At 27.6% G+C, this 27418-nt stretch overlaps 1 protein-coding gene across 8 annotated transcripts; it reads right to left on the bottom strand.

Annotated features, from left to right (window-relative positions):
• Positions 1–105: 105 nt before the first annotated feature.
• LOC112706812 (uncharacterized) lies at positions 106–13133 on the bottom strand. 8 transcript variants are annotated; one of them, XM_072200998.1, is made up of 16 exons: positions 12868–13133; positions 12592–12657; positions 11983–12483; positions 11573–11618; positions 11149–11258; positions 10128–10321; positions 9840–9973; positions 9455–9751; positions 8284–8496; positions 7580–7753; positions 5235–6129; positions 4918–5039; positions 4336–4446; positions 1614–3629; positions 1312–1525; positions 106–1035 (listed from the first exon to the last, which is right to left on the bottom strand). In XM_072200998.1, exons 3-16 carry the CDS (start codon positions 12459–12461, stop codon positions 359–361), a joined length of 5682 nt encoding a protein of 1893 aa, XP_072057099.1. In that variant the 5' UTR covers positions 12462–12483; positions 12592–12657; positions 12868–13133; the 3' UTR covers positions 106–358. The 8 variants fall into 8 exon arrangements, with proteins under 8 accessions (XP_072057099.1, XP_025614097.1, XP_025614098.1 ...); XM_025758312.3 differs by having other exon boundaries at positions 11149–11264; positions 12868–13130; XM_025758313.3 differs by lacking the exon at positions 12592–12657 and adding an exon at positions 12737–12811 and having other exon boundaries at positions 11149–11264; positions 12912–13117.
• Positions 13134–27418: the final 14285 nt, after the last annotated feature.

Consider the following 27418-nt stretch of genomic DNA (forward strand, 5'->3'; position numbering starts at 1 on the left):
GCGCAAACCAATACTTTAAATAAACTCCGGGAAAATATTTGTTCGATCTTAGATGTAAGATTTTGGTCGTTTCTAGTTGCATTAGTTTACTATTAGATTCCGATATGCTTCGTTTAACATCCATCTATTCATTGCATGTAAGATTAATTACATATATGTACATCATAAAATCAATAATTAGCAAATGTTGGACCCAAAACCCCAAAAATCAAATACAGATACCACCATCGATCCAACAATACCTTCCCTCCTAAATTGATTTAAAAAGCTTTCACCTATAAAAAAATAGGGCTTTAGAAAATCTATTTCGTGGCCTATTGTTAGGACAAGTATGCAAAATTTCATCTAGAGTTAGTCATCACTCATCGTCTGATAAACAGACTAATTCAAGAGATGCAGCTTGACTGGATGAGTTAGGAGTCACATTAACACTGGTGCCAATTCTGGGTGGGTTCAAAGAAACCACTTCTGACATACTTGGCTGAACTCTTGGAAGACAAACAGTAGATTGAGTGTTGGCATTCGCATGTAAGCTGATGGTCCGTAAGTTAAGGGTGGAAAACCCACCAGTTCCAACAGAGCTATTCGGCTGGTGGGCCATCTGAGGATCAGACTGATATGTCAGTGGAGTTGGTTGGGCTGGAACACAAGACAATGTGGGAGCAATCGCAGGTATGTTAATAGGTGCAGCCTGATTTGGCATCCCATGAAGGAGAGCAGGGTGATTAGGAGCCAGCATAGGTGTCGAGGGTCTAAAAGGCTGGAGATGTGGTGCCGGGGCTCGCATCTCACTGGCAATCGGAAAATTCCCTGAGGGTGAAGAATTGCAGTTAAGAGGAAGTCTTGCAGGAGGACTTGGTGTCTTGTAAGTAACATTTGAAGGTGGGAGCGAATTCTGAGAGCTAACCAAAGCAGATGGACTATGAAGATTGGCAGAAAGTGGTCCCCGGGAAGATGAACCAGCAACAACCTGGGAAGGAAAAGTAGCACTTTGTTGTCTTGCAAGCTGAATCGACTGCTGGGCAACACCTGCATCTGAAATAAAATGCTGGTTAGTGGTTAGGAAGGTATGAAACCAGTAAACCAAAAACCTAGCCCTGCAAGCGAACCCTATTTAGTGACCTTCTATGATTAGAGGATTTTCAAACCCAGGCTTAATACTTGGGTGAAACGATCAAATAAATGGCAAGGAAGACAAGTACTATCACAGCTGCTAGAAACGAAATTGGGAAGGAACTGAAGTTGGTTTAGGTTTTTCTCAAAGATATCCGGTCAGGGAGTATAAGTAATCTGTCTTGAGAGCTGACATACCTTGCTGCACTCCATATGCATCAGATGTTTTACGATACATGCATTTGGACCGAAAAAAATCTGCCAACATCTTATTTACCAAAACTGTGTGGTAACTTGAATCCAACCTGTTCTTCGTTTGTTGAAATTCATTCTCAACCAATTGAAATTTAATATCATACTTCCTACGAAGTGCCTCCAATTCCTTTTCGAAATCAGACTTCAGTTTAGATCTCTGCTCCAGCAAGAATAAAATTACAATAATCAGTAAAGAAAGAAAAAAACAAGAATAACTAAACCAAATTAAATAACCAGAAACTAACCATTTCTTCATGGTTTTTGGTCAGTTGTTCAATAATTTTTTTTATTCTTTCCAATTCATTTTTAAGTGGATCGGCGCTCAACGGCAGAGGCATTCTAGAAGCTGAATGAGTTGCAGTATGTATAGGATGATTGTTGATTTCTGAAGGAGTTGACAAATTTCTCAAGCTTGAACTTGAAGCCTCTCTTATGACTCCAACTGGCCCAAGTGAATCATGGCCTGAATTTAGGACAGAGTGCACAACTGCTTGCGAGTGTGAACCAAGCTCTAAATTTGAGTCAGCCTGCACAACATCCTGATTAGGAACCACAGCTGAAACCTCTGTTTCGTGGTGGGGGAGATCATTTCTGTTCGGCTGATGTTCAACTCCATTCTCGGAAGGCTCCAGGATGCATGAATTTGATTGATTAGCTGGAACAACACCAACTAGATTAGGTACTAGTTCAGCTCTTTCAGAAGAATTCTGCACTTCTCCAGCAGTATCCTGAGCAGGAGGGGCCTCCAGAGATGGTGATTGCTGCACTCCTTCCAGCTGGGCTGGTATCATACTACTTTTATCCACTGAAGAAGTGTCTGTGGAAGGCCTTGTATCATTATGACAATCAGCCGCTTCATGAGTATCTCCATCAGGTTCATTCAAAGAGACTACATCAGTAAATTGTTGTACCAAAGGTGGATTTGAAAGGGAACTTTTATCAGGACCATCAGCTTGACAACACCTGAATGATGAGACAGTACTATCTGGGTCATTTATAGGTCCTTTGTCAGATGTTTGATCCACAGATGAGAAATGATTGACAGCAGCAGCATTTACGGGACATTCACTAAAATTGACCATCCTATGTGTTTCCACTTCCACAGGTACCTCTCGTCCCAATATGCTTACTCTGCCCTGATCGTGGCTAGTTTCTGGGGTGGCACATCTATCTAAAATTTCATTTAAAGCAACTCCATCAGTTACTTGCTCCACAGATGGAGGAGGACTATCAGCTGAAACATTTTCCAGACAATCAGTAGCAGTGACGGTGGTAGGCTTTCTGGGTGCATCTCTATTCACTATGCCTGCCATGGCCCCATCAGCAATCCCTTCATTAGGTAAATGTGAAGTTTCAGTGGTAGCATTATCCAAACCATTATAAGCTCCATGAGTTTGCACGGCATTCTCACAAGACAGGCTTGAAACAGTCCCATCTAGTTTATTGTGTGTAGAAGAATGAACTTCATCCTGAACATCATTAGGCATGGCCTCATTTGTGTTATTATCATGACCCTTCTCATCAGTCAAATGATCAGACACAAGGGGCATACTCTCTGAACCCTTGTGAGCATTTTCCTGATCAGACAGCTGCGTGTATTCAACTGCCGTCCCAAGTTCCTTTGAAGCATCTATGTTTGACAATTCACTTTTTGCCCAATCCTCTACATCTTGTGCCCATGCATCTTCTCTATGTTTGAAGTTCTGCCTAGCAGCCATATGTGTGTCCTCAAGAGCCTTTAGACGTGTTTCATGCTCACATTTTAGTTCTTCAATTTTTGAACCAAATTCAGTGTTCAAGACTTTGAGCTTCTCTGTCTTCATCACATCATTTGGAGAGCAGGTCCGAATAACCAATGACTCTATTTTGTACTTTTTCTCAAATTCAGCCTTTTCATCCTCAAAAGCTGTTTCTAATCTTTCCTTCTCTTCTTGTTGCAGCCGTTTAAGTTTCTTCAACTGCTCTTGGCACTTCTTCCGTATTTCCCTAATACTTCTGAACACATCATTTTTAAACAAGTCAACCTCTTGTGCTACTTCTTTATTGGAATAAACCTTCCTTGATGACTCGGGAGATTTTGGAGAACCAGTATCCTTTGAATTTCCCATCCGATGTAAAAAAAGTCCCTTCAGACAGCGTAAAACTGAGTAGATATAATCCACCTCTTCTTTCCTACAGACAAAATCCAAATGCTGTTTTGCAAGTAAAAGAGAATCCCTGTGGTCAACTTTGTGCTTTAGCAATGGAGCAACAGTCCAAATCTGAAATATACACAATACCACAACAAATGTATCAGTGCTATAAACTAAATGCAATCATGCGAAAAAAATGTAAGAGACGACAGGAAACAAAGTCCGGTAAACTACTGCACAACTATATATATATATATATATAACTGAAATAAGAATGATTTATAAATACATTAAAAATTGTATGGATAATTGCAAACAAAATGTGAGAGAACAGAAAAGATTCTATTCATATCATAAGTTGTTAAAATGGCAACCAGATAGTCACTAGGCAAGAGAAAAAATGGAGCAAATATTCCTCAACAACAAAAATGGTATAAAATATTCCTCAGCTGCCTCACTTGTTTAAGATGGTAAAACATAGTGAGTGAGATCTTGTAGACAACGGAAAAAGGTAGAGATTTTCTCTCAAAATATAAATTGATTAAATAGAAATGGAAGTTATAAACTCACTTCATATCTATTCTATTTTTGTCCATTTTCTTTTATATTATCTTCCATAAATAAGCTTACAAATACTTCCAAGTTCATTACCCATAATAATCATGCTGTACACCAATCACAATGAGGCTCTAAACTTAATGCAATGTGACCTCAGCTGATTAAGCTACTCACGGGGAAAAAACCAACTTGAATGAAATTTCTTAGATGCATAGAATACACACACACACAACAACCCGGGGGGGGGGGGGGGGGGGGGGGGGATGGCTGTTCTGACCAAAGATATTTGAAAAGCCTGTAACATTGATACTGGTTCTCGCTCCCTGTTGACATGATGATTGTTCACAACAAATTCAAGAAAATTATCAACCATATCTCTGACGTTATCCTGCATGCAAATTTAAAAAAAAAAAATAGTAAGTGTTAAAATACCATCATATTCAGTCTTATAATAGACCTTACATTGACATGTACAAACACTCCCCCCCAAAAAAAAAAAAACAAACGAAGCTACCAAACTCATTGGTAGTCCAAATATGAAGGCCATTCTTTACTAAATGAAGGAAGCAGGATTGAATTAGAAGAACTGTGTGCAACATTAATTTAGATGGCCAAAACTACACTGAATTAAACAACAAAAAATTTGAAGATTTGAAAAAGTGTCCAAAATTCCAACTTCTGTAAGTTGTGCTGTGAATTCATTATAACAAATCGTTAATTTCATTGATATCTGCTCTTCTCTTTAATGAAATTCCTTTTCTATCCAAAACAGAAACGTTGCAATCTTATTACAGTAAAGGGACCAGCAGAGAACAAAAAACAAGTAAAACAACAACAAAGAGAAAAGCACTGTCCATACAGGGAGAAGAAGAACACCACAAAGCTTTTTGATCTCTGGCTTCAGAGAAAGATATAAGCTCCTCTGCTCATCACGCAGTCTAGTTGTTTCCTCATGTTCGACATCATCAAATCCAAGTCTATCTGAAGTTTGATCAAGCAAAGAGAATGTGTAAGGACACATTAAGATGCAATAGGTTACCATCACAAGTAGAAGAACTACACTAGATTTGAGAGACATTATTTGCTGGATCTTAAAAGGCTACAATAACTCATATTTATCAACTTCAATGGATCAAGGAATGTCATAAAAGAGTGAAAACAGAGGTTAAAACTAACCTGTCTTGATCCCAGTAGATAACTTAAAACCTTCAGATTTTGAAGAAGGCTGGTCCATAAGATTGCTTTTCACTTTCCGGCGCTTTTTTGATATACCTCCACTACCATCAAAAAGATCTACTCTCTTTCGGCTCCGCTGAGATGAACTACAAGAGTACTTCCACTTAAACTGTTTCCCCTCAAAAAGTTTTGTCCAAAAAATATGGGGAAGCTCTTCCTCCAGTATCTTATTTTTCATCTCACCAGGCAAAGGAAAATCTGCCCGGTATGTTGACCCATTTTGCCTGACTTTTAATAAAACTGAACAGTTTCTTGTTTCAACGTCCTGAGATAGTACTGATGATAATTCACGGACTGTTTCTGTCAGATGTTGTTGCCCAGATGAAGATTTCTGACCCAAAACAGAAGTTTCACTGTGATGGAAAATTTTCAAATCATCAAATAGGGAACCAGCTCCCCACATCAACAGCATTTGGCAGGTAGTCCTGCTTATGTTCAGTAAATTGCTGTCAAGTATCCTATCTTGCTTTGAAAGGATCAAGGCATTTTCTTCCACAGTGAAGGCTGAATATAAGCGGAATATTTTTATCACTTGGGGCTGTGAATCAATTGTTATCTTCTGAAGGGATCTTATATCATTAGTTGGGTTCCAATCACTGTCAAATATAATAATAGTATCCAGTGATGATAATCTGATGCCTGGACGGCAGGCACATGCATCTAACAGAAAAACAAACCGTCCATCATCCTTGTTGTTAAATTTCCTCATGGCATCTTTCTGCTTGGACACTAAAAGACCTTTGTCAACCCGTTCATACGAGTTTGGACCAAATCTTATCCGTAACAAGTCATCCAAAAAATCTCCTGCAGAAACCCTCCCAGAACCACCAATAGACTGCAAATCCAAAACAATTTCATAACTCAAAACAACCTAACCTCAAGCAAAGAATGGACGAGAAAAAGGAGATATCACACTCCTCATGTACTCACCAAAGATAACACAATTAACGAGAAGAGAATCAGAAAATCAGAGAAAGCAGTGAATGCAAAGCAAAAAATCAAGGCCTTCAGAACTTGGCCACATTTTATTGTATTCATTAATAAAAATGGCCTTGAATATGTTTAGTCCCAATAAATTCAGCATTTTACCTTTAGTTATAACATTTTTGTTTAGTTTTTGTCCCCCTTCAGCCCAATATATTAGGTTGTTCTTATCACTTAGATTTTGATTTTGTGATGAATGAGTGATATTTATAGAGTAAACAATAAAGACTATAGCAGATAATAATAATAATAATAATAATAATAATAATAATAATAATAATAATAATAATAATAATAATAATAATAATAATAATAATAAATTAGCAGAAAAAGCATATTCTGGAATACTTACAAAAACCAAAAAAGTTAAGATAGACCAAAATCAAAGCAAATTTTTTTAAGGGACTAAATTCAAAATCATTGTTTAATATGCTATTCGTATACCAAAATCAGCCACTAAAATCAGACACCAATATATATGTGTATAAATAAACGTGTGGTTTAATTTATTTTCAATGCGTATTTGTATTCCAATATGTATTTTATACTAGTGGCTGACTTTGGTAATTGATTTTGGTATACATGTAGCATAATCGTAAAAGTATATTGCATTTATAAATAAAAATATATTTCCAAGTGTTTCTGATAGTCATCTCGCATATATGTGATAAAGCGAAGAAAAATAAAGAGAACTCAATAAGCAACACTGTACTAAGATATTTTTTAAAAAAATGGAAAAATTGTTGACATGTTGCTCTAAAACTAATTTAAAATATCATGTGATTCACATCTGCATGTATGGACTGGTGTTTTGTGATGGAGTGGAATGTTAGCAGAATATAATAGATTTCCATTCTTTGAATAGGTAATTTTATGCAGTATTATGAACTTATGATTTGTGATAGAATATTTTCCATCCAATTCCCCTAAAACTTCCACATTTAATCCCTCCCGATTTGGAGTTTTTTTTTTTTTTTTGTGGTTTGGGCAAACAATTTGCAGTAAAATTACATTCAGGATCAATAATGTGCCACAACTGGCAATAGTAGTATTAGCACAATGCTATATAAACAAACTTGAAATCTCTACTTCAATGTTTCTATTTAAAGTAAAAAGGAAAAGCGTTTTTGAATATAGAAATTGATTCATATAAGCATTTAAGCTTAGGATAGTACCCAGGAAAGTAGAAAATATGGAGAGACAATTTCGCTATGACGATTAGAATTTAGAACTTAAGTTCAACAAATACTTAGCAAACACCTGTGGATGATGTGACGGGATGATAGAGTACAAATGCATACCTTAAAAAGAATCAGACCCCTTAAGCTTTTAGCCTTCAACTCCATGAGCATCGAATCAAGTAGTTGCAGCTTGCCACTTGCTTTTATATCAACATCGATGAATTCAGCCTCATCAAGACCAACAGTAAGTCGACTTTTCAGTGTTTGATCAACAATAGAAGGATGAATACAACACTGTCAAGTGATACAAACAACAAATGACCTTGTTCAGAAAATATACAAAAGCTTTAAATTTGGAATTAAACTCGAGAAAAATTACAGGAACACAACTCAACTCAAAAAATAAATGTCTTCAATTTGTTCTAATGTTCAGTTCAATTAGAAACACCAGATGTACTTCATATATGCATCGCAACATTTTAGAGTTTAAAGTAGATCTAAAATTTAGCAACACGAATTTAAAACAAGATGTTCCAGTCATTAATGAATTAAATATGTTCCCAATTCATTACAATTGATAAACCATACCTGAAATCATAAAATTATAATCCAGACCAGAGAGGAATAAGAATAGCGTTCCCATAAGCATCCAATTGAATATGGTGCAAACATACATGCATACATAATTACATACATACAACAACAGCAACAGCAGCAGACATATATACATATTACAGTATAAAATAGCTAGAACCTGAATGAAACCTATATCTATTGTCAATCTTATATCGACTATGAAAGTAACTCGGAAGGTGCAGCCTAACCTTTCGGGCCGTAATAATAATGTCACGAAGGGCATCGATATCCGTCTTTGCTGATGAACGAAGAATTGAAGCATTTGAATGTAAAGTAGCACAATACTGCTCAAGCTGCACATGAGATATCTGGACAGGAACCCAATACTCAATAAACTTGAAAGAGTCCGACTTGCACTTATATGCAATATGACTTGACGGCCGCTCCTTGAGTTGATCAATCTTGTTACCAGAATCAGGTATTAGAAAACAATACTAGAGCAAGAATACAAGGAAACACACTTTTAATTAAGCAGGCTAAAACATATTCTAGGTCCAGAGAAAAAATCCAGGATACCCTCTCACGTATAATATGTGGAGCACACAGACTGATTGCTCATGCTCCAATGTAAAGTGATTATCTATCCAATTTAAGATTGCAAGCAAGCTAATAAATCCTCAATCAGCTAAGCATTTCAGCACCAGAATCATGATTCTGTTGCAATTTGATTGATCCAGGATCCAAAATCTTAAACCAGGTCAGCACCGCATCTCACACAATCCAACTGGAAAAATGGCTTTAGACTAAGAATTAAGCCAGGCCAACCCCCAGTTCAACCTTTTTTCAGTACATCAAACCCTGAATCTACTGATCTCTCCCTAAATTTAACAGCAAAGTATACTGAACTCCCTTTAAGTTTAGTGAAACTCACCACAACCCCTATATATTTTACCAGGCTACATTGGCCTCTTTCTGGGTGCTGATTAGTGCTATGTTTGAGAGAGGTTTAATGTCACATACTACAAAGTAATTAGAGAGAGATGCAACAAATTTCATCAAACCTCAAAGGACAACGTAATTTGCTGCAAATTTTAATCATACTAATATTGGATGAGATGACTATAGACTAGAAAACAAAGATTTGTGCTTTTTAGAATTTGCAGACTAAATTGAATTGACTGTATGCCTCGTATTAGAGTTTACACTATTGGCTATGATATTATTATTAAATTTAATTATGAATATTTTCACTACTATGGAATTTTGATATCTATCACTACTAAATAGTTGAGTTATCTGTAATTATGTGTTAGATGTACATGATATTATTATTATTAACATTTTATCATAAAAATTATCTAGTTCATAATTAAAATAATCCGTCTTTACACTCATGACAGTCATGTTCATGAACATTACCTGTGGCACATTATCTACTCTGGAGCAAGAAGCTGCTCTCTTTGCTCTCTGGAAACACTCTTCATAGCCTCTGATTAACCTCTGACCTTCAGGTGAACGAAGAAACAACTCATTGTCCAACTCCCATGTAGCATGCTCATAACCAAGACCACGCCATTTCACAAGCCATTCGTAGCAACAGTTTAAGTTTTGAACTCCATCATTAATGTTGTGATCATCTTGCTGTGTGGAATGGATTATTGCTCTCTTCTGCAGCAGACGATCAGGTAGACTCCATTCTAGCTTCAACCTTCGGTCCTGAAGTAACGGAACTCTCAGCAAAATACAATCACAGTAGCATAGCAATTATAAATCTCAAAGAAAAGATTAAGAAATAAAATAAAACCTGATTTTTCATATTAAAGTTTTTAAGAAGTGAAGGAGCTTCACGAAGTAACTGATTTTCTGGTATCCATCGATTATGAACATGAGCAACGCCTTTATATTTCACTAGATATTCTTTCCGAGCAAGAGTAGACCCTAATAGAGATACCAAAGAACAAACAATTAAATATGCCCCATACATAAGCACAGTCTAAGTGTAGATATAGAAGAGTTTCAAGTATTCAAAGTAATGACAGAAGTAGGGAACATTCAAAAGGAAAATAGTTTGGGCAATGCTTATTATTTGTACCATCAGAATTTGATGTCAAAACTTCTTTGACATCCCAAATTGATTCTACTCCCTCCGATACAGAATATACACCAAGTTCAATCTTCTTCCTCACACAGAAATGGCAATACCAAACTCCAATGGAGGCATCGACCAGGGGTGGCTCAAGACAAGAAGAATGGTAGCACCCGCTGCATCCTTTTCCACCACAAAACCTGCAACGCACAGTCAAGTCTAAATTATGCACTTAAGATGTTAGTATGTTACACATTATTAAGCTTGGCATGTGCATATCACTTGAAAGGATTTGGTTGAACACTGTTTCCTTTAACCTATTCTAACCATTGAAGAGGTGAACTAACTTCATACTCATTAAAGATTGAGTTCATCCTACAAAACTACCAAGTATGAGCTCGGACGGTGTCTAAGGGGGCTAGGTCCACTTGACAAAAATACACATTTCTAGTAGTTTTGATAACCCAATCTTTGGTTGGTATCAAGTTAGTTTATATATTCATTGTTAGAAACTGTAGTTTTTTTTTAAAATTAATATAATTTCTAACTATTCCTATTCAATATAAATAACAATTCAGATTAATACATAGCAAATAAAAGAAAAGGAAGGTGCGACTCAAAAAACTAAAAGGTGACTTACCAAGCATGATCATGCCTATTAAATCTAGTTTATATCATGTATATCAATTATGTTTACATGTCAGTATATTAATTTGAATTGATTATAATTGATGTTAATAATTTAAAAGGCATATAAAATCCAACAAAGTAGCTTGTTTGTTTTTTTTTTCTTCCTTTCTTTTTTATTGAAACCATCAAACTAGATATTAACAACTCCATATGACTGCAGTTATAAAATGTAGAAAGGAGAAAAAAAATTACAAGACGAGCCAAAATAGTGAAAACAATAATTTCAGACAAAAGCATCAAATAAACACATCACATCTATCATGGTTCTAGATAATTAATATTTAATATAAAAGTTACAGTACTTGCATGAACCAAACACTATAAGAAGTGTACTCACAGTAGCTGTCCACCACTCTTGCAAATTAGACAGGTGTGCTTTGTGACTTCTTTTGGTGAATTTACAGGATATTCCTTTTGCAACACACTTGCATCAGTATCAACTCCATCCTGAAGCTAATGCCAAAGGTAATGTGAGCAAGGAGCCAAGGACTATGCCACAAATGAATAATAACAATACAGACATCAATGATTTCACATGGTTATCATTTTAAACTGTTTTGCCACTTGTGATTTACAAATTATGAGCTATTTTAACAAGGTGCCAATTGCCATGCCAGAACATGGATAATTAAGAGTCATCAGTTCAGCATGGTTTCACAAATAGATCTAAATTATGAGCTTGAAATAGTCTGCAAAGTCTTTCTAATAAACGTTAAGCAAAGATGAAAAAGAATAATGAGGAAAAACTAAATCCAACCAACCTCAGTTGTAGAAGGGTTAGATGAGACCACAGGATCACAATCCAACCTGCAATGAAAAGAATCAATTATTGAGGCTTTAAACCCACAAACAACCTGAAATAATGTGCTTATAATATAATCCAACAAGAACAATTTAGCCCGCACATGTTTACATATTTTCCACAATCACATATGCTAATTTGACAAGAGAACACAACACCATCAGAAACCAGAAAGAAGGGTAAGAGATGTTTGTATTGAAATTTCTCATTTCGTCATGAATTTAGCTAAAAATATTGCTTGGCACGGCAAAAGAAATAGATCACATCTAAGGATCAGAATGAATATAACACCAATTTCATTCTAATTCAGAATCACTGCTACATAACTAAATTAATTCATAGATTCAAATATCATTTCCCAACAAGTACCTTCTCCGTTTGGAACATGACCCACCAGTCCCTACAATATTGTCACGCAACCTTGAAGGGATGAGGTTGCAATCATCATCATCAGCCAATGTGGTAGAAAGATCTGAACCCGTGTCCAACATGATTCCATTTCTCTTAGAATGAGTCGATTTTTCTCCATCATGCCCAACATCCTTCCTAACTAAATCTTCATCCAGTAATGGATTCCTTGACTCTGGCATTTGTGCTGTCTCGTTTCTAAAGATATCAGGTTGAACCCTTTGAGGCACCTCAACCTTACCATTTTTTGGTTTTCGAAACAGAGACCGGTACCAACGAGCATCCATTCTCTTTGTTTCTAAGTGTGAAGTTCCCAAATCGTGCTCTTCATTGTCATTGACTTCCTTAGCTTCAAATGTCAATTGTTTCACACTCTTTTCTTTTATTGGCTTCTGTTTTGAATTCATTGAACTTGAGCTAGAACATGTACTATTTGCCATCTGTTTAGCAGCACATTGTTGCCTGTAAAGCATAACAGAATAATACTTATATCAGAACCCTAGGGAAATAACAAACGACGAAACATGCAGTTTTCAACGTAATTCAGAACTTCACATGAGAAATACTCACGATGCAAGCCAAATCAACGCAGTCCAAAGCAATGCACAAGAGATTAAGAGGGTTTTCACTTTTCAACTTCAGCGTAAAAGCCAAAAAGGAAAGAACAATTAAAATAAAATAAAATTAATGCTAGTTAGAAAGGAGTTCCACAAACCGAATCGAAATCCACAAACAGCAAAACCACCGAGGTACGAAAAGAGGCTCCAAAAAAATCGGGGAAAAATTACTCCTATTTAGAAAAATAAAAATAGATTAACATAAAATCAAAAAGTAGAGAAACCTTACTAATAATAAATTTCTAATGCAGGAGAAGGAATGTTCATGAATACAAAGAATTGTTATAGTTGGGGCTGCAAACTGCGAGAGCGACGAGAGAAGGAGGGAGTTCTTTTGGAGTGGTTTCGGTTTTGGGAGTGTATGAATGTAATGATGCTTCAAACTTCAGAGCAGATTATAATTTGGAAAAGGGAGCCAATGCAATTTGGAAACAACACGCTTTTTTTTTTTCAAAAAAGATTAACTTATACTGTTTCCCGAAGAATTTTGTTGTTGATCCCTTATAAGGTAATGTTGGTTTATAAAACGCCGCTGTTAGGATTTAAAGTTAGAGATGGCAATTATTTTTCAATTTGTACGCTCGAAAATAAGTTATAAGATATTTTATCTTTACAGTCTTACTATATATTTATATTTTTTAACAATTAAATATTTATTTGAGTGTCATTATTTTGATTAGAAAATTATCTTTTAAATAAAAATTTTTTTAATATATTTAATAAATTTTTAATAATAAAAATAAAAATATTAAAAAAATAAAAAATATTTTTTTTAAATAGTTACTATTTATATTTTTTTTAAGATTTTTTTTTAAATATATTTTTTATATAATACTTATTTGAGAGTCATTAAATTCATAAAAAAATCTTTTTTAATAAAAAATATTTTTTTATTTTTTAGTGTGTTTGACAAATTTTTAATAATAAAAATAAAAGCATTTAAAAAATTAAAAAAGATTTTTTTTTAGAAACTACAATTTATATTTTTTTTAAAAGATCTTTTTCTTTTAAAAAATATATTTTTCACATGATAAATGAACAAAAAAAGTATTTTTTTATTTTAATCAAATATAATTAATAGATAAAATAATTTTTTATATGAGATATCTAAATATAAAATCACTTTTACTTTTATAAATGATATATCTTTTCTACAAATGGCGTCCAAACAAGCCTATAATAAATAAACAAGAAGGTACTTTTATATTGTTATATCCAAACATAATTGAAAGATAAAAAGATCTTTTTGCATGAGATATATTCAAACATAAAATTACTTTTACGTTTTTTTGTAAAATCTTTTAAAAAAAATATAACTCAAAAAAATATCTTTTCTTAGAAGTTCACTCAAAAAAACCATAGGTCTAACTAAGAATTGATTGTGTGAATTTTTAAGAAAAGATCTTTTTCGATCGAGTAAATATTTTAAGTAAAAGTAATTTTATGTTTTGGTATCTCATGTAAAAAGATATTTTTATCTATCAATTATATTTGGATATAATAATATAAAAGTACTTTTTGTTTATTTATTACATGAAAAATATCTTTTTTAAAAAGAAAAAAATCTTTTAAAAAGATATGTAAATTAGAGCTTATAAAAAAATATATATTTTTTAGTATTTTTATTTTTACTATTAGAAATTTACCAAATACGCTAAAAAAAATATTTTTTCATTTAAAAAAAATTACTTTTATCAAAGATAACGGCACCCAATCAAGCACTAAGTTAGTCCAAATATAACATAATTACTTTCATTGCACGCGGCGGAGTGTACACATGTGCTACAATAATGCAAATATATTTTTTTTTGCATTACTCCGTCTTCTTTGCATTCTTCTTTTTCTTTTGTGCATTTATGTTTTTTCTATCGTTTGTTTTTTATTGCTACTGTTATTGTTGTGTTTTTTCTTTTCCTACTTTTCTTCCTAGTAATTTAGTAGCAGTGATTTTTTTTATTCCTCTTAAAAAAATGAAACAAAAAGAATTATGAGAAAAATAAAATAAGAAGAATAAGAAGCGATAGAAAATGAATAGAAAGAAGAGAAAGAGTTTCAAATTATACATAACTTATAAGAATAAAAATTCACCGAAATTTTTTAATAATAACACATAAATTTCTTAGTTTTACACCGAAATTTTACTACAAAAGTATAAAAATATCTTCTTTAACGCTACATTTTTTTCTTTTTCTTTTTTTCCTTCTTTTTTCTTTCTTATAGTTGAATGAATGTAGATTTATCCTCTTTCTTGTAATTTTGTAATTTTATGTATTTTTTTTCTTTGTTTGATTTTTATTTATTTTTATTCTTGTCAATAGAATAAAATAAAATAAAAATGTTTAAAAAGAAAAAATAAGATGAAAAAGATGAATAAAAAAAGAAAAAACAATAACGATAAAAAAAGAAGAAAATGAAGAAACAGAAGATGAAAAGGAGAAAAAGTATTGAATTATGCAGAATTTATCAAAATAAAAATATACTGAAATTTCTTAATAATAACACATAATTTTTTTTATTTTTACACCTAAATTTTGTAACAGAAGTACAAAAATGTCTTATTTAATACTATATTTTTTCTTATTTTTAATTATTTTTATCTATTTTCTATTATACATATAAGAAGAAGATGATGATAATAATGACAATGGAGGAGGAGGATGTGGAGATCAAAGAAATTCAAATGAAAAAAGAAAGAGAAGAATAAGATGGAGGTAACGACGGTGACGAACTATGATAAAATAGAAATATGAAGAAAAAAAGAGAAGAAGAAGAAGAATACGATAAAGAGAATGCAGTTATATATATTCGCATGTTAAGTCAAAAGTTTATTAAAAGTAGTGGTACCTAAAAATAAATTAGATTATAACAATTTGATTAAATAACTTAAATATTAAATTTTATTATAAGATAATAATAAATTTTAATGAAATAAATTATATTACAAACTTAATATTTTTATGAAATTATTGTACTGTCACAAATTTTTATTTTAATCAATATTTTCTATGTACTCTTTTTTACATTTAATCTAATATTTGTGTTCAAAACAACTAACTTTTTTATTTTATAAATTTTTATTAAAAGCACACATTATGAGATTAGGCTATCTTTGAAGACGTAGAATTTTAAAACTCTCAGTATTAATATATGGTCGGTCAAGTTGAAAAATAATCACTTTATTAAATTATCGAAACACTTCTTTAATAATATAATATGAATATATTTAGAAATGTTTGGTTTTCATCAACCTTTTATATTTTCAAATAAAAGATAAAAAAATATTAATGAAAATTTTAGTATAATATAATCAATTAAAGTGTTGAGTTAAAAAAAAATAATAATACTAGCTAAAAATGAGTTCTACAAAACTGAACCAAAATTCATAGAAAATTTTATAAAGTCTGAATTTTATTTTAAAGAGTAAAGTATAATTTTTTATTATTTGTTTTATAGGTAGAATAAAAATAAACATGAGAGAAAAATTATTTAAAGATAAAAAATTACACTTTATTTTCTAAAATAAAATTCAAATTTTAGAGAATTTAAATCCAAATCAAAATCTATAGACAAAGAAACCATTGTGTTACTAAATTAGGCTCCAAAAGGAAATAGGGAAAAAAATATTCTTACTTAGACAAATAAAAATAGATAGATTAACGTAAAATAAAAAAAAATAGAGAAAGCTTACTGGTAATAAATTTCTAATGTAGTGGTATTATTAAGAAGGAAGATCCATAAATATTAAGGATTGTTATAGTTGAGGCTGCGAATTGCCATGAGATGAGAGAGTTCTTTTATGGTGGTTTCGGTCTTGGGAGTGCGTGTATGCATGTAATGATGCTTCAAACTTCAAAGCATATTTAAGTCAAAAGTTTATTAAAATGAAAAAAGAAAGAGAAGAATAAGATGGAGGTAACGACGGTGACGAACTATGATAAAATAGAAATATGAAGAAAAAAGAGAAAAAGAAGAAGAATACGATAAAGAGAATGCAGTTATATATATTCGCATGTTAAGTCAAAAGTTTATTAAAAATAGTAGTACCTAAAAATAAATTAGATTATAACAATTTAATTAAATTTGGTTGATTAAATAATTTAAATATTAAATTTTATTATAAAATAATAATAAATTTTAATAAAATAAATTATATTATAAACTTAATATTTTTATGAAATTATTGTACTGTCACAAATTTTTATTTTAATCAATATTTTTTATGTACTCTCTTTTATATTTAATCTAATATTTGTGTTCAAAACAACTAACTTTTTATTTTATAAATTTTTATTAAAACACACCATATGAGATTAGTATGTTCTTTGAAGACGTAAAATTTTGAAACTCTCAATATTAATATATGGTCGGTCAAGTTAAAAAATAATCACTTTATTAAATTATCGAAACACTTCTTTAATAATATAATATGAATACATTTAGAAATGTATGGTTTTTATCAACCTTTTATATTTTCAAATAAAAGATAGAAATATATTAATAAAAAATTTAATATAATATAATCAATTAAAGTGTTGAGTCTAAAAAAATAATAATGTTAGCTAGAAATGAGTTTCACAAAACTAAACTAAAATTCATAGGATTTGAATTCTCTAAAGTTTGAATTTTACTCTATAGAATAAAATGTAATCTTTTACCATTTGTTTCATAAGTAGAACCAAAAATAAATATAAAAAAATTATTTAAGAATAAAAAATTATACTTTATTTTCTAAAATAAAATTCAAACTTTAAATAATCCAAATTTAAATTCATAGACAGCAAAATCATTGTGTTACAAAACTAGGCTCCAAAAAAAATAAGGTAAAAATTAAAAAGTACTCTTATTTAAACAAATAAAAATAGATTAACATAAAATTAAAAAATAGAGAAAGTTAACTAGTAATAAATTTCTAATATAGTGATAGTATTAAGAAGGAAGGTCCATGAATATGAAGGATTGTTATAGTTGAGGCTGCGAACTGCCATGAGATGAGAGAGTTCTTTTACGGTGGTTTCGATTTTGGGAGTGTGTGTATGCATTTAACGATACTTCAAACTTCAAAGCATATTAGGTTTCGATTTGCGTGTATACATTTAATGATGTTTTAAACTTTAAAGCATATTAGGTTTCGATTTTGGAAATGCGTGTATGCATTTAATGATGTTTCAAACTTCAAAGTATATTATAATCTGGAAAACGGAGTCAATGCAATTTGAAAATAACACGTCTCTTTTCCAAAAAATTTAATATAAAAAGTTATATTCTGTTATATTATATTTTTTTAATATTAGATTAATAATAGTATTTTTTAATTTTGAACTGTTATGATATTTTTATAAAATGTAAGATGATTATAATTTAACAAATAAAAATTAGACTGTTTGATTTTTAAAAAATTATAGAAATCAGATTATTTTTATACTCAAATTTTTCAATTTGTATTTAAAAAATAAAAAAATAATTTTTTAAATACAAATTGAAGAGATCGATTTGTGTACCCAAATTTTTTTAATTTTTAAACACAAATAAAAGAATCATTCCTCCAATTTGTATACTTTACATAGTTTTAAAAAATACAAAAAATTATAACGTCAAGATATATCACTTATTCCATTTCGATATCTAAATTTTTTTAGCTTTGATATACTCTCTTCGAGAATTATGTGGTTGATCCGTATAACGTTGGAGCGGATATTTTTAAAAATAAGTCTATAAGATATTTTATTTTTACAGTCTCATTACATATTTAAATTTTTTAACAATGATGTATTAATTTGAGGGTTATTATTTTGATTAAAAAATAATTTTTAATAAAAAATTATTTAATATAGTTGACAAATTTTTAATAATGAAAATAAAAGTACTAAAAATAATTAAAAAAACATCTTTTTCAAAAATTTATAATTTAAAGATATTATTTTCTTGAAAGAAAAGATGTTCTTTACATAGTATTTATTTTGACACAGTTGAATTGATTAAAAAATAATAATAATTTTTTTTATATTTTTTAGTGTGTTTGACAAATTTCTAATAGTAAAAGTAAAAGTACTAAAAAAATATAAAAAAAACATTTTTTTTAAAAAACTATAATTTATATTTTTTTCCTTAAAAATAAATATTTTTTCCATGATAGATAAATAAAAAAATACTTTTATCTTATTTTAACCAAATATAATTAATAAATAAAAATATCTTTTTACATTGTCCAAACATACAATTACTTTTACTTTTATAAAAAATCATTTAAAAAAATCATTAAAAAAATATCTTTTTTACAAATGGTGTCTAAACAAACCAAGTAATAAACAAATAAATAAATATTTTTATATTATTATATCCAAACATAATTGATAAATAAAAAGATCATTTTGCATGAGATATCTGAACATAAAATTACTTTTATTTGTTCATAAAATCTTTAAAAAAAATAAATCAAAACAAGATTTTTTATTAGAAACTCACCCAAACAAGCCCTAAATCGAACTAAGTTTGTCCAAATCCAACAAAAATTACTTTTATTACATCCAGCGTGTATACACATGTATTTCACTAATACAAATATATCCTTTTTAGACTTTTTTTTTTTTTTCCTCCTTTCCTTACTAGCAGCATTGATTTTTTTTATTCTTTTTAAGAGAATAAAACAAGAAAAATTATGAAAAATTGAAAGAAGAAGAAAATGAAGAAGAAGAAGCAACAGAAGATGGGAGAAAAAAGAAAAGGAGATTTAAATTATATATAACTTATAAGAATAAAAATGCACTGAAATTTCTTTACAATGACACATCTATCTTGTAGTTTTACATCGAAGTTTTGATACTAATGTATAAAAATATATTATTTAATGCTGTAATTTTTTTTTGTTTTTTTTCTTTCTTATAGTTGAATGAATGTACATTCTTCTTCTTTTTAGTAATTTTGTTGCTTTATGTACTTTTTATTTTTTTATTTTTATTCTTATTAACAGAGTAAAATAAGAAAAATAAGAAGAAAAAGATGAATAAAAAAATAACGAAGATAAAAAAGAAGAAAATGAAGAAACAAAAGACGAAGAAGAGAAAAAGTATTGAATTATGCAGAATTTATCAAAATAAAAATATACTGAAATTTCTTAATAATAATACATAATTTTTTTATTTTTACACCCAAATTTTGTTACAAAAGTACAATAATATCTTATTTAATACTATATTTTTTCTTCATTTTTTTTAATTATTTTTATCTGTTTTCTATTATACATATAAGAAGAAGATGATGATGATAATAATGATGATGGAAGAGGAGGTGGAGATCGAAGAAATTCAAATGAAAAAAGAAAGAGAAGAATAAGATGGAGGTAGTGACAATGACGAACTATGATAAAATAGAATATAAAAAAAAGAGAAGAAGAAGACGATAAAGAGAATGCAGTTATATATATTCGCATGTTACGTCAAACGTTATTAAAAATAGTGGTACCTAAAAATAAATTAAATTATAAAAATTTGATTAAATTTGGTTGATTAAATAATTTAAATATTAAATTTTATTTTAAAATAATAATAAATTTTAATGAAATTAATTATATTACAAACTTAATATTTTTATGAAATTATTGTACTGTCACAAATTTTTATTTTAATCAATATTTTTTATGTACTCTCTTTTACATTTAATCTAATATTTGTGTTCAAAATAACTAACTTTTTTATTTTATAAATTTTTATTAAAAACACACCTTATGAGATTAGGCTATTATTTGAAGACGCAGAATTTTGAAACGCTCAGTATTAAATATTAATATAAGGTCGGTCAAGTTGAAAAATAATCACTTTATTAAATTATCGAAACACTTCTTTAATAATATAATATGAATACATTTAGAAATGTCTGGTTTTGATCAATCTTTTATATTTTCAAATAAAAGATAGAAATATATTAATAAAAATTTTAATATAATATAATCAATTAAAGTGTTAAGTTTAAAAAAAAATAATAATGCTAGCTAGAAATGAGTTCCACAAAACTGAACCAAAATCATTAGGATTTGAATTCTCTAAAATTTGAATTTCACTTTAGAGAATAATATATAATCTCTTACCATTTGTTTCATAAGTAGAACAAAAAATAAATATAAAAAAATTATTCAAAGATATAAAATTACACTTTCTTTTTTAAAGTAAAATTCAAATTTTAAATAATCCAAATCCAAATCCATAGACAGTAAAACCATTGTGTTACTAAACTAGGCTCCAAAAAGAAATAGGGTAAAAAATACTCTTATTTAGACAAATAAAAATAGATTAACATAAAATAAAAAAAAAAGAGAAAGCTTACTAGTAATAAATTTCTAATGTAATGATAGTATTAAGAAGGAAGGTCCATGAATATGAAGGATTGTTATAGTTAAGGCTACAACTACTATGAAATGAGAGAGTTGTTTTACGGTGGTTTTGGTTTTGAAAGTGCATGTATGCATGTAATGATGCTTCAAATTTCAAAGTATATTATAATATGAAAAATAGAGTCAGTGCAATTTGAAAATAACACGTCTCTTTTCCAAAAAAATTAATATAAAAGTTATACTCTGTTATGTCATATTTTTATTTTTAATATTAGATTAATAATAGTATTTTTTTAATTGTGAACTGTTATCATATTTATATAAAATGTGAGATGATTATAATTTAACAAATAAAAATTAAACCGTCGGATTTTTACAAAATTACAGAAATTAGATTATCTTATTTTTATACTCGAATTTTTTAATTTGTATTTAAAAAATTAAAAATATTAATTTTTTAAATACAAATCGAAGGGATCGATTTGTGTACCCAATTTTTATTTTATTTTTAAACACAAATAAAAGAATCCGATCTCTCTAATTTGTATATTTTACATATTTTTAAAAAATACCAAAAATTTTAATGTTAAGATATATTACTCATTCCATTTTGATATCTAAATTTTTTTAGCCCTGATATACTCTCCTCAAGAATTATGTGGTTGATCCGTATAACGTAATGTTGGGGCGATATTTTTTAAAATAGGTCTATAAAATATTTTATTTTTACGGTCTCATTACATATTTAAATTTTTTAACAATTATGTATTAATTTGAGTGTTATTATTTTGATTAAAAAATAATTTTTAATAAAAAATTTATTTAATATAGTTGACAAATTTTTAATAATAAAAATAAAAGTACTAAAAATAATAATAAAAAATATCTTTTTCAAAAATTTATAATTTGAATACTTTTTTTTCTTGAAAGAAAAGATGTTCTTTACATAGTACTTATTTGGACACTGTTGAATTGATTAAAAAAATAATGAATTTTTGTGTGTGTATTTTTTAGTGTGTTTGACAAATTTATAATAGTAAAAGTAAAAGTACTAAAAAATAAAAAATACTTTTTTTGTAAAACTATAATTTATATCTTTTTTAAAAAATCATTAAAAAAGATCTTTTTTACAAATGGCGTCTAAACAAACCCAATAATAAATAAATAAATAAGTACTTTTATATTATTATATCCAATTGATAGATAAAAAGATCATTTTGGATGAGATATCCGAACATAAAATTACTCTTATTTCTTCATAAAATCTTTAAAAAAATAAATCAAAACAAAATTTTTTATTAAAAATTCACCCAAACCAGCCCTAAATCGAACTAAGTTAGTCCAAATCCAACAAAAAACACTTTCATTACATTCAACGTGTATACACATGTGCTTCACTAATACAAATATATCTTTTTTGGGCTTTTTCTTTTCCTCCTTTCCTTTCTAGCAGCATTGATTTTTATTTATTCTTTTTAAGAGAATGAAACAAGAAAAATGATGACAAATTAAAAGAAGAAGAAAATAAAGAAGAAGAAGCAACAGAAGATGGGAGGAGAAAGAAAAGGAGTTTTAAATTATGCATAACTTATAAGAATAAAAATACACCGAAATTTCTTTACAATGACACATCTATACTGTAGTTTTACATGAAAATTTTGATACAAAAGTATAAAAATATATTCTTTAATGCTGCAATTTTTTTCTTTTTTTTTCTTTCTTATAGTTGAATGAATATACGTTCATCTTCTTTCTAGTAATTTTGTTGCTTTATGTGCTTTTTTTAATTTTTATTTATTTTTATTCTTGTTTACAGAGTAAAATAGGAAAAATAAAAAGAAAAAGATGAATAAAAAAAATAATGATAATAAAAAAGAAGAAAATGAAGAAACAGAAGATGAAGAAGAGAAAAAGTATTGAATTATGCAAAATTTATCAGAATAAAAATATATTAAAATTTCTTAATAATAACACATAATTTTTTTTATTTTTACACCCAAATTTTGTTACAAAAGTATAAAAATATCTTATTTAATACTATATTTTTTCTTTATTTTTTTAATTATTTTTATCTGTTTTCTATTATACATATAAGAAGAAGATGATGATGATAATAATGACGATGGAAGAAGAGGAGGTGGAGATCGAAGAAATTCAAATGAAAAAAGAAATAGAAGAATAAGATAGAGGTAGTAACAGTGACGAACTATGATAAAATAGAAATATGAAGAAAAAAGAGAAGAAGAAGAATACGATAAAGAAAATGCAGTTATATATATTCGCATGTTAAGTCAAAGGTTTATTAAAAGTAGTAGTACCTAAAAATAAATTAAATTATAACAATTTAATTAAATTTGGTTGATTAAATAACTTGAATATTAAATTTTATTATAAAATAATAATAAATTTTAATAAAATAAATTATATTATAAACTTAATATTTTTATGAAATTATTGTACTGTCACAAATTTTTATTTTAATCAATATTTTTTATATACTCTCTTTTATATTTAATCTAATATTTGTGTTCAAAACAACTAACTTTTTATTTTATAAATTTTTATTAAAACACACTTTATGAGATTAGTATGTTCTTTGAAGACGTAAAATTTTGAAACTCTCAATATCAATATATGGTCGGTCAAGTTAAAAAATAATCACTTTATTAAATTATCGAAACACTTCTTTAATAATATAATATGAATACATTTAGAAATGTATGGTTTTTATCAACCTTTTATATTTTCAAATAAAAGATAAAAATATATTAATAAAAATTTTAATATAATATAATCAATTAAAGTGTTGAGTCTAAAAAAATAATAATGTTAGCTAGGAATGAGTTTCACAAAACTGAACTAAAATTCATAGGATTTGAATTCTCTAAAGTTTTAATTTCATTTTATAGAATAAAATGTAATCTTTTACCATTTGTTTCATAAGTAGACCAAAAATAAATATGAAAAAAAAATTATTTAAGAATAAAAAATTATACTTTATTTTCTAAAATAAAATTCAAACTTTAAATAATCCAAATTTAAATTCATAGACAGCAAAACTATTGTGTTACAAAACTATGTTCCAAAAAAGATAGGGTAAAAATTAAAAAGTACTATTGTTTAAACAAATAAAAATAGATTAACATAAAATCAAAAAATAGAGAAAGTTTACTAGTAATAAATTTCTAATATAGTGATAGTATTAAGAAGGAAGGTCCATGAATATATGAAGGATTGTTTTAGTTGAGGCTGCGAACTGCCATGAGATGAGAGAGTTCTTTTACGGTGGTTTCAGTTTTGGGAGTGCGTGTATGCATTTAATGATGCTTCAAACTTCAAAGCATATTAGGTTTCGATTTGCGTGTATACATTTAACGATGTTTCAAACTTCAAAGCATATTAGGTTTCGGTTTTGGAAGTGCGTGTATGCATTTAATGATGCTTCAAACTTCAAAGTATATTATAATCTGGAAAACGGAGTTAATGCAATTTGAAAATAACACGTCTCTTTTCCAAAAAATTTAATATAAAAAGTTATATTCTGTTATATTATATTTTTTTAATATTAGATTAATAATAGTATTTTTTAATTTTGAACTGTTATGATATTTTTATAAAATGTGAGATGATTATAATTTAACAAATAAAAATTAGACTGTTTGATTTTTAAAAAATTATAGAAATCAGATTATTTTTATACTCAAATTTTTCAATTTGTATTTAAAAAATAAAAAAAATAATTTTTTAAATACAAATTGAAGGGATCGATTTGTGTATCCAAATTTTTTTAATTTTTAAACACAAATAACAGAATCGTTCCTCCAATTTGTATACTTTACATAGTTTTAAAAAATACAAAAAATTATAACGTCAAGATATATCACTTATTTCATTTCGATATTTAAATTTTTTTAGCCCTGATATACTCTCTTCGAGAATTATGTGGTTGATCCGTATAACGTTTGAGCGGATATTTTTAAAAATAAGTCTATAAGATATTTTATTTTTACAGTCTCATTACATATTTAAATTTTTTAACAATTATGTATTAATTTGAGGGTTATTATTTTGATTAAAAAATAATTTTTAATAAAAAATTATTTAATATAGTTGACAAATTTTTAATAATGAAAATAAAAGTACTAAAAATAATTAAAAAAACATCTTTTTCAAAAATTTATAATTTAAAGATTTTCTTTTCTTGAAAGAAAAGATGTTCTTTACATAGTATTTATTTTGACACAATTGAATTGATTAAAAAATAATAATATTTTTTTTTTGTATTTTTTAATGTGTTTGACAAATTTCTAATAGTAAAAGTAAAAGTACTAAAAAAATATAAAAAAATACCTTTTTTAAAAAACTATAATTTATATTTTTTTTCCTTAAAAATAAATATTTTTCCATGATAGATGAATAAAAAAATACTTTTATCTTATTTTAACCCAATATAATTAATAAATAAAAATATCTTTTTACATTGTCCAAACATACAATTACTTTTACTTTTATAAAAGATCATTTAAAAAAAATCATTAAAAAAATATCTTTTTCACAAATGGTGTCTAAACAAACCAAGTAATAAACAAATAAATAAATATTTTTATATTATTATATCCAAACATAATTGATAAATAAAAAGATCATTTTGCATGAGATATCTGAACATAAAATTACTTTTATTTGTTCATAAAATCTTTAAAAAAATAAATCAAAACAAGATTTTTTTATTAGAAACTCACCCAAACAAGCCCTAAATCGAACTAAGTTTGTCCAAATCCAACAAAAATTACTTTTATTACATCTAGCGTGTATACACATGTACTTCACTAATACAAATATATTCTTTTTGGACTTTTTTTTCCTCCTTTCCTTTCTAGCAGCATTGGTTTTTTTATTCTTTTTAAGAGAATGAAACAAGAAAAATTATGAAAAATTGAAAGAAGAAGAAAATGAAGAAGAAGAAGCAAAAGAAGATGGGAGGAAAAAGAAAAGGAGTTTTAAATTATACATAACTTATAAAAATAAAAATGCACTGAAATTTCTTTATAATGACACATCTATTTTGTAGTTTTACATCGAAATTTTGATACTAATGTATAACAATATATTATTTAATGCTGTAATTTTTTTCTTATTTTTTTTCTTTCTTATAGTTGAATGAATGTAGATTCTTCTTCTTTTTAGTAATTTTGTTGCTTTATGTACTTTTTATTTTTTTATTTTTATTTATTTTTATTCTTATTAACAGAGTAAAATAGGAAAAATAAGAAAAAAAGATGAATAAAAAAAATAACGAAGATAAAGAAAGAAAATGAAGAAACAAAAGATGAAGAAGAGAAAAAGTATTGAATTATGCAAAATTTATCAGAATAAAAATATACTGAAATTTCTTAATAATAACACATAATTTTTTTATTTTTACACCCAAATTTTGTTACAAAAGTACAAAAATATCTTATTTAATACTATATTTTTTTTTCATTTTTTTAATTATTTTTATCTGTTTTCTATTAAACATATAAGAAGTAAATGATGATGATAATAATGACGATGGAGGAGGAGGAAGTGGAGATCGAAGAAATTCAAATGAAAAAAGAAAGGGAAGAATAAGATGGAGGTAACGACGGTGACGAACTATGATAAAATAGAAATATGAAGAAAAAAGAGAAGAAGAAAAAGAATACGATAAAGAGAATGCAGTTATATATATTCACATGTTAAGTCAAAAGTTTATTAAAAGTAGTGGTACCTAAAAATAAATTAGATTATAACAATTTAATTAAATTTAGTTGATTAAATAACTTAAATATTAAATTTTATTATAAAATAATAATAAATTTTAATGAAATAAATTATATTACAAACTTAATATTTTTATGAAATTATTATACCGTCACAAATTTTTATTTTAATCAATATTTTCTATGTACTCTCCTTTACATTTAATCTAATATTTGTGTTCAAAACAACTAACTTTTTTATTTTATAAATTTTTATTAAAAACACACATTATGAGATTAGGCTATTTTTTGAAGACATAGAATTTTGAAACGCTCAGTATTAATATATGGTCGGTTAAGTTGAAAAATAATCACTTTATTAAATTATCGAAACACTTCTTTAATAATATAATATGAATACATTTAGAAATGTCTGGTTTTCATGAACTTTTTATATTTTTAAATAAAAGATAAAAATATATTAATAAAAATTTTAATATAATATAATCAATTAAAGTGTTGAGTTTAAAAAAAAATAATGCTAGCTAGAAATGAGTTCCAAAAAATCGAACCAAAATTCATAGGATTTGAATTCTTTAAAGTTTGAATTTTACTTTAAAGAGTAAAATTAATCTCTCACAATTTGTTTTATAAGTAGAACAAAAAATAAATATAAAAAAATTTATTCAAAAATAAAAAATTACACTTTATTTTCTAAAATAAAATTTAAACTT

This window comes from Arachis hypogaea, chromosome 8, assembly GCF_003086295.3.
Source record: "Arachis hypogaea cultivar Tifrunner chromosome 8, arahy.Tifrunner.gnm2.J5K5, whole genome shotgun sequence".
NCBI lineage: Eukaryota > Viridiplantae > Streptophyta > Magnoliopsida > Fabales > Fabaceae > Arachis > Arachis hypogaea.